The 7,551-nt window shown below is 36.7% G+C and overlaps 2 protein-coding genes across 2 annotated transcripts; one reads left to right on the forward strand and one right to left on the reverse strand.

Moving 5' to 3' along the window:
* The first annotated feature begins 1,675 nt into the window (after positions 1-1,675).
* LOC122610452 lies at positions 1,676-4,320 on the forward strand. The gene is made up of 2 exons (XM_043783445.1): positions 1,676-1,825; positions 2,162-4,320. Exon 2 carries the CDS (start codon positions 2,447-2,449, stop codon positions 4,115-4,117), a length of 1,671 nt encoding a protein of 556 aa, XP_043639380.1. The 5' UTR covers positions 1,676-1,825; positions 2,162-2,446; the 3' UTR covers positions 4,118-4,320.
* A 283-nt stretch (positions 4,321-4,603) lies between these two features.
* On the reverse strand, positions 4,604-7,069 carry LOC122594035 (aluminum-activated malate transporter 9-like). The gene is made up of 6 exons (XM_043766517.1): positions 6,805-7,069; positions 6,521-6,661; positions 5,703-5,972; positions 5,492-5,631; positions 5,259-5,405; positions 4,604-5,154 (listed from the first exon to the last, which is right to left on the reverse strand). The coding sequence occupies exons 1-6, from the start codon at positions 7,067-7,069 to the stop codon at positions 4,747-4,749; spliced, it is 1,371 nt and encodes a 456-aa protein (XP_043622452.1). The 3' UTR covers positions 4,604-4,746.
* Between the last annotated feature and the right edge of the window lie 482 nt (positions 7,070-7,551).

Here is a 7,551-nt window from a genome sequence, read left to right on the forward strand (position 1 = left end):
TATATAGGACATCTTTACCAATTTACGAAAATAGCAGTAACCTTTAAAAGTTTTACTTTCTAGCAATAAACTCTCATTAATTGTCGGATTACTCCAACACCGACGACGGCGATGTTGGAGGTGAAGGTGGTTTCTTCTCAATTTCTTCAACTAATTTATAAACCGTCGGCGATTTGTTCGAGTTCCAGCTAACCTCTGGACCTCCGTTATCTGGATCTTTGTCATCTGTCGACGAACTATTCTTAAACGGTCTAGATCCTGCCTATGAAACTCTCGTCTCATATTGAACATCCTCAAAATCTCCCTTTGACTAAATCGACGACGTTTTGGCATCTAATTTTAGATTTTTATCTCGAGATAGACGAAGAAGAGCTAGATCTATGTTTCCTTTAAGATCTTCATACGCATCTTATCATATTTTCAATGATTGAAATAAGAAGAGACTCAACAGAAATCAATAAATATAAGCTAAAATTAGCTTCAGAAGAAAATGACGAGAAGAAATACCTTGTAAAAACCGAAACTGAAACGGATCCATGTCATTTTTTTGGGAAAATGACACGGCTGATAAAAATTACACAATAAATAAATAAAAAATAATGCCATGTCATTAAAAAAATGCCACGTAATTAAAAAAATGTCCACGTCATCATATACACATGTCAAATGTTACTATTTTCGTGAATAAATGAAGGTTCATTTATAAAAAGTAAAACTTTTAAAAGTCACTGCTATTTTCGTGAATTGGTCGAAAGGTGATTTCTATTTTCTGCAGTTATCCCATTTAAGTTTTGATAAAAACTTTTGGTAAATTTACTATATGTTTATTTATTTGTTAATAACCTATACCATTGACTTCACTAATTACCATTTGGTAAAGAATCTTAGTTGTATGATTTAATTTTATTTATTTGTTATTCAAAAGTATGTAAATATCTATTTAGATGTTAATCGTTTTCAGATATTAGAAGTTATTCAATGCAAAAAAATATACAAATTCCGTGTGTTATACGCTCGTTTGTTAAAAAACAGTTCCAAGCACTCCGTGAATCATAATAGTGTGATTCGATATTATAGTCTAAGATTGATGGTTAAATACAAATGAAAATCACTTAAAAGTGAGGTGGGGATCAAAAGGTTAAACATGAGTGGATCATCCATGATTTCAAGATTTGATACTAGTCTAGATTTGTGTGGCTTTTCTCTGGCTGCTCGAAGAAAAAAAAGATTTTGTGGCTTTTACCACACGACATAAAAAAACGAGTGTAGGTTCCACCCAATTGACCACTAATACAATAATGAGTCAAATTTGATTCCATGAGGTGACACTTTGTATATTTCCACGTCATATTCAACTATATATCTTGAAGAGTGTAGGCGTACACCTATACCGAATATCTCACGTTATCAGGCTCACAATCTGGGGTGGAAGCTTATAACAAATTTTCATATAAGAAAAAAAGAAGTTGAAAGTGTGGAATTTCTTTCCTGTATTGAAAGCTTGCACATGAGAAAAGGTAAGAAAAATAGTGGGAAGGTACGAGAAAACAAAGTAATGAGATGTCGTGTCGAGCTGTTATTGGTTGTGAAGAAGAAAGGTGGACAACACTATACTCCTCTTCTTATCTTACGCCTCCATCATTAAACGTGCGCCTCCTTTTTGTCACCATCCTCAAATTCCCAGTTTTCCTTTCACCCACCCACACTCTCTCCCTCTCTTTCCATATGTATATGCATACAAATACATATATATATATATATATATATATAAATCACTCTGCCGGCCCATTGATTCTCTCGCTTTTATCTCCTTCAGTTATTCAAGGTAATCAATCCTTTCTTATTTGTTTTCAATTTTCATTAACTACATACTAGTATTATAGTACAGTAATAATTTTACATGATCGTGATTAACATGCAACTTAACACCACTTATGTTATACATATTATTAATTTCACTCATAATTAACCCGAATATACCTTAAAATCTATTTCTATTCACAAGTTAGAAGAGAAAAACTGTATGTGTATATAATCAGTATATATAGATGAATTTAGATTAGAAAATCTCCTAAATTGCAATTGTGATTAGTACATATAGTTATATTTTTGTAGATATATGAAGGTTTTATTGGCTGTCTTACATAACTTTTTGAAACAGGATGAATGGTCTATTAGAGAGTATATCGGGGTGTTCTTGCAGACTTGTGATCAGTTATTGTTGTTGATTGATTGGGTTTGAGTTTAGAATATAAACCGATGGATCGACGTGATACTTCAGGCTTCGTAAGCGGTGGTATGATGTACTATACCATTGTAGACAGTTAGTCTTTGTGGGTTGTATGTAGCTTAGAAGAAACTAACCTTAGAAGGGTAGCTTAGATATAATACCATATTGTAGTTAGTTTTGTGGATAAAAAGATTTGATTGCATATATAAGTTGTATATGGATACCGTGTTGCGGTTGGATTCACCGGGGTCTTTGAATAGTTCAGTTTTAAATTCGAAAGGTGTGAAGCGCAAGTGGAGTTTGAGAGATGGGTCAGTGGATCCCGAAGGTGGATTACCGTTATCTCTTTGGGTAGGCCATTCATCAAGTTCCTCTGACAGCAAGGAAAGTTCAGCCACCGGTTGTACTACTATGTCTTCTTATAAAGAAACTGATTGTGAAGAGTCCACAATGGATCTTGATTTGGAGTTCAGTCTTCATCTTGGCAGCGACAAAGCGCCTCTCAAAAAGAAAACCTCTGGCATTCATAAGTTATCGTTGCATATTGAAGATCAAGATGGCCTAGAATTGAGTCTATCTTCAACGCCCGCTGAATCTGATATTAGTAACGTTCAACCAAACTATGTTTTTGAAGATATGAATAAAGGTTCAGTCTCGTCCAGTGTTGTAACTATACCAACAAGTTCAGTCACATGCTTTTCTGGGGTTGTGCGGCAACATAATAGGAATAGTAGCACAAAGATTTGTCAGTTTGATGGTTGCGAAAAGGGAGCAAGAGGTGCTTCGGGCCGTTGCATTTCACATGGTGGTGGGCGGAGATGTCAGAAACTCGAATGTCATAAAGGAGCTGAGGGGCGAACTGCATTTTGCAAGGCTCATGGTGGTGGACGAAGATGCGAGTTTTTAGGATGTACCAAGAGTGCAGAAGGACATACTGATTACTGTATTGCTCATGGAGGCGGCAGGAGGTGCAGCCACGAGGCTTGTACTCGTGCTGCCCGAGGGAAATCTGGGTTGTGCATACGTCATGGTGGTGGAAAGAGATGTCAGATGGTGAATTGCACAAAGAGTGCTGAAGGCCTTTCTGGTCTCTGCATTTCTCATGGAGGTGGTCGGAGGTGTCAGTTTCCGGCTTGCACGAAAGGGGCTCAAGGGAGCACAATGTATTGCAAAGCCCATGGTGGTGGTAAAAGGTGCACATTTGAAGGGTGCAACAAAGGTGCTGAAGGAAGTACACCATATTGTAAGGGTCACGGTGGTGGGAAAAGATGTGCCTTTGAAGGCGATGAGGCTTGTTCGAAAAGTGTCCATGGTGGAACTCTTTATTGTGTAGCACATGGTGGTGGTAAGAGATGTGTGGTGCCGGAATGCACGCGGAGTGCAAGGGGGCGTACTGATTGTTGTGTCCGCCACGGTGGGGGTAAAAGATGTAAATCTGAAGGGTGTGGAAAAAGTGCACAAGGTAGCACCGATTTCTGCAAGGCGCATGGGGGTGGGAAGAGATGCTCATGGGGTCAACCTGGTTCAGAATATGGGAGAAGTGATGAAATGTGTAACCTTTTTGCTAGGGGAAAGAATGGATTATGTACATCTCATGGTGCGCTAGTGCAGGATAACCGGGTCCATGGTGGAGCAACCTTGAGAACTCTGGTTCGCGATACCACCGAGGACATGAATATTGATACAAATGTTATGGTATCATCTCATTTTTCTGGCTGTGGGTGGCAACGTTTAGGTGTCCCGGAAGGAAGTTCAGCTGGACAAGGGCCACCAATGGTTTCAGAAGGAAGGGTCCACGGTGGAAGTCTACTTGCTTTGCTGGCACGTAATTCTGCTGACACATCAGATCAAGCAAAAGTTAATATGATGCCTCAGAAATGGATATAAGGTGATATCCTCTACAATCCTTCTGTTCTGAAGTTTGCAAGAAACTGTATTCCACCATTGTGTATCAATAATGTGAAGTAAGCTAAGTTGTTGGTTAACATTTGAGGGTTGTTTTTTCATTTCATTGTAAATAGTTTACCCATGTCACAGTTTGTTCCTTGTAAATATGTTCTTAGACAAGAAGATATCTCTGGCTTGATTCATATACCTTATTGTCATGTATGTTTTGTTCATCAGTCTTGATAATATAAGAGAATAGTATTTTGTGTTGTTAAAAGACAGGCCTAAGCTGTTCTTTACATATAATTGTACCGAATAAGCTTATCACATATGCTGTTTAAAGATAAAAGTTTATTATACATGACTTTTTTAACCATATGTTAGCTAATTAGTCAGTGAAAATCCTTATAGTTGAACAGTTTCTTGTGCTAGAATAATGATCTGATGATAAAAGCTTGGGTTATATATTATACGAGAATAATCAGATTTCTCTGTCTTTAACTTGGAAATAAACCAAAAGTTTGTGGTGACATGCTACATATTCTATTTTGTTTGATCTTCTGATGGTGTTTCTTTTCTTAAATTTCATGGTATTTTATTCTATCATTAATAGCATAACCACAGGTTATTCATAGCCCCTCATGTTTGAATTTGGCCATTCTGGAAAGCTCGTTCACGGCTTCAACTAATTGATCCAGCCGAGCGACAAGCTCAATGAGCAATGATGTGAAAGTAATAAGTGATAATGTAGCAGTGCTTTCCCAAATAACAACTGGCCTTACTATTTCATGGTAAGATTCTGTCTGCCTTTGACCTTGGTAGTTTATCTCATCTCCTGCGATATCTTTGTTAAACAAATGCACGTCTATCGCTCTTTGAAGTTTTACTTTTGAGAATAGGACGTTTTTCAGCAAAGAACATTTTAGGGTTTGCTTCATGTCACATATATCTTCGCTTAAGCTTCTGATTAATTCTGCAGCCTTGCTTGTTGCTTCGAGTATTTCTGTTTGGAATAATAATCTGATACTGTGTGGTGTCTATGAATAAAAATCAAAGTAATAGGTTAAATCCCTTTTTCTTATAACATCTTTTATGCAACCTTTAAGAGTATAAAGATAGGTATAACAGAAAAGGGAGAAACCTGAATTTGTGAGTGAAGAACACCATGAAGTGCCATGACCTCGTATGCACAATATCGTAAGACTGCACCTACTTTAACATATTCATTCCAAGGATAGAAGAAGTGTCGGAACCTGCCATGTGGCGGTTCCCATTTGGCTGACAAAGCCTTGAATTTTTCACCACCAAAAAATCAAGTTTAACAATTGAATGATGTTTTTTTTTATATAAATTGACATAAATTAACCGAATTACCATTGACTCAAGTAGAACTGAAGAGTTCAATGTAGATCTGCATTTTCCGTAAGCAGGCTCATCTTGGAATTCGTCCATGAGATTCTTGGTGAACTCTGGATGATTTGATCTATCTTCAGCCAAGTACTTTTTGACACATTCTAAAATTAACCAGTGGTGAACTGTTAGCACTTACTGTGAGATAGAGAGACTCTAAACTGCAAAGATTTACCTTCAAGTGAATCTGCCACAGAAATAAAATTTTTGACCAATTCTTTATGCAACTGTTCACCAGCCCATATTGGAAAAATCAGAGTGTTTACTGCTAAAGTTACAATTGCTCCAATAACAATTGAGTAAAGCCGATCTATAGATGTTTTAATTGGATTCCCTTTCCGGTACCCCGAAACTATGATCAAACAATATGTAAATAATATGACCCGAAAACCATATTCATATGGCACAAGGGTTGGCCATAACTTCATGAATGAGGTTATACTACCTGTGAACGAAAAAAAGTAACGCAATTGGTCAGTTTTACGACTAAAGTTTTAATTCTGTGTTCTGTCATAAAGGTGGCAAGATTGGTGGATCTGGAGGGTTGGGTAATGGGCAAAAATGGGATTTGGGTTGAATAGGATCATTTTTCAGTGTGGGGAAAGTTGGACATTTTCGGGTTGGGGTTGAGTGGTTGACCCGCTATCACTTATTTTCCATTTCCTTAAAAATTTGATAATAGTTATATAGTTTTCCATGACTGCATAAACAATATTTTATTACTACAATAAACATCTAACGAAATGTTAGAATAACTGATATAGGTGTTCGTATTAATATTTTTCAATAATCTGGTCATTTTATTATTAACACTGTAATATTAGATAGGTGGTTGTATATATTGACAATAAACCAGCTTGTCTTAGCTAATCTTTTTTATTTTCATTAAGTTCATGTGCTTGGGATAAAATAACCCATATTAACCCCTTTATAAGTGAATGGGTCAAATTACCGCATCTTGTCTGTCATACCTTATTTTGCATATGAGTTTACCTATCAGGAAGATACTGGTCCCTATTATAATGGGTTCAGCAACCCGGCCACTCTTCAAAGCTAATTCAGCAACAGCAATGGCTAACACTCCGGCAAACAGGCTTCCAAGAGCACGGTTGAACCCTTTTTGAAATGTTGCACCTTCAACAATTCACAGTCAAGATTACACACAAAAAGGTCATCTGGTCATCGGGTTATTAATATTTGCATTGCTAATGACTTAATATTTAGTTTGTGTTTTTCATCATTTTAACCAGACTAAGTAGATAGACTTGTGTGCATACCAACAGTATATTCGAACATGACGGCAACGGTAAGGATTGACCAGATAATGTTGGTGCCAAACACTTGATAAGGTGCTTGGAATAGAATGAGTAAAGACACGAGGAGAACAGCAAGACCAACTTTTAGAGAGAATGTGATGCTGTTTGCGTCTTCATTAGCAAAATCCTTGATTTTATAAATCCATTTGAATTTGTTTGTTGTTTCTGGCAGTTTATCTTTGGTGCTGGACAAGATTTTTATGTTAAAACTCCCCTCGCTGATCATTCTCGAACAGATATATTTAGTATAACTGTATAAGGTGTGAAAGGACGTTTTTTTCTGGATGAAGAGATGAGTCATTTAAAGATGAGTCTGGTTTAAAAAAGAATAGTACTTGGCTACAAGAAAAGATTGGCGGGGCTAAACACCAAGATAGAAGATGCTTTCACTCAGTAATTCTTGCATACACAGAAAATCCTAATGGCAAACAAGATAACATGCATGTCCCCAATCAAGGTTTTGTTCTAGTTGATGTCGTTTAACTCTTATAATAGAAGTATAACAAAGATGTTTCCCTTTTCACTTTTGAAACGCTTGATTTCTTGTTTTTGCATGTTCTCCAAATCTTCCCTTATGACAGATCTTGTTGTTCAAGTTTCTACAAGTACATTAAGAAGCCTAAAAATCAGATTTGCTCGTGCAGTTATGTTTTTCGGGTACAATCTCAAATAAGTGGTCCAAAATACAGAGACTAAAAGTTGAATATA

The sequence above is a fragment of the Erigeron canadensis genome, chromosome 1, assembly GCF_010389155.1.
Source record: "Erigeron canadensis isolate Cc75 chromosome 1, C_canadensis_v1, whole genome shotgun sequence".
NCBI classification, from domain to species: Eukaryota; Viridiplantae; Streptophyta; class Magnoliopsida; order Asterales; family Asteraceae; genus Erigeron; species Erigeron canadensis.